Raw genomic sequence first — 886 nt, forward strand, 5'->3', positions numbered from 1 at the left:
CCTTCCTGCCCTCACCTGAAGTGACCTCTCTTTGGACGGCTGCAACGTTTGACCTTACAAGAAGCAAGTGCATCCTCTACGTGGTTTCTGAGTTCAGACTCAAGCTGTATCCTAAACTCGTCACTTTTTCTGCTTTAACTTCTCACAGAAATAGTTCCTTTTGGTGTTCCTCCCAGCACCAACCTGTCCTGGAAGCTGAGTTACAATCCCTGGTTCTTACACAGTCAGCCTAGCAGGCTTGAAAGCAGATGGACTTGAAATACTCCAGCTTCAAAGTTAACCCAGTTGTCTTGACAGTCAGCCACCCCAGGTACGTACCACTTCCCAGAAACTCAGATTTAATCCTGCTTTTCTGATCCCGTCTGTCACGCTGTCACTGAAGTCAGAACGCAAAGTAACAAGCTCTGGAAGAGCCTAGACTTCAGAAAAGAAAAGAAAAAAAGAGGAATGTCGTTTTATACTGACCTGTCCGTGATTGTGGACTGTGTGCCACTCATTGGAGCCTTTGGCAAGAAGTCGTATTATCCAATTTACATTTTACTATTACTGCAGGAATATTAACGAGGCTTTGCCCCCCACATGCACTGAGGTTCAGGATCCAGCCTTGCTCCAGAAGAGGCATGCACAGAGGACAAATTCAGTTCAAGGGCAGAGGGGGAAAAAAAAAAAAATCCAAACAACTCCAAAACTCTTCTTGCAGTCACCCAGAATATCCAGACCACGGAAGTGGGGTGTGGGGGATGTTCAAGAAAAACTCCAACAAAAAAAAAACGGAAAAAAAAAAAAAACCCACAACAAAACAAGCTGTTCCCCTCGATGCTCCCTTAGCCCCAAGGAAGAGGGGAAAAGTTACGCCTGCCGAGAAGGAAAATCTTCCGACACGACC

General features: G+C 45.8%; 1 protein-coding gene across 2 annotated transcripts in view; it reads right to left on the bottom strand.

The window, feature by feature from the left end:
• Positions 1 to 873, bottom strand: part of ARHGEF12 (Rho guanine nucleotide exchange factor (GEF) 12) — a 78,359-nt gene extending 77,486 nt beyond the window's left edge. For both annotated transcript variants that reach the window (XM_009330403.1, XM_009330402.1), the window contains exon 1: positions 466 to 873. In XM_009330403.1, the coding sequence (XP_009328678.1) occupies positions 466 to 497 (32 nt within the window). In that variant the 5' untranslated portion in view covers positions 498 to 873. The remainder of the gene's footprint in view (positions 1 to 465) is intronic.
• Positions 874 to 886: the final 13 nt, after the last annotated feature.

The sequence above is a fragment of the Pygoscelis adeliae genome, unplaced genomic scaffold (genome assembly GCF_000699105.1).
Source record: "Pygoscelis adeliae isolate BGI_AS28 unplaced genomic scaffold, ASM69910v1 Scaffold608, whole genome shotgun sequence".
NCBI classification, from domain to species: domain Eukaryota; kingdom Metazoa; phylum Chordata; class Aves; order Sphenisciformes; family Spheniscidae; genus Pygoscelis; species Pygoscelis adeliae.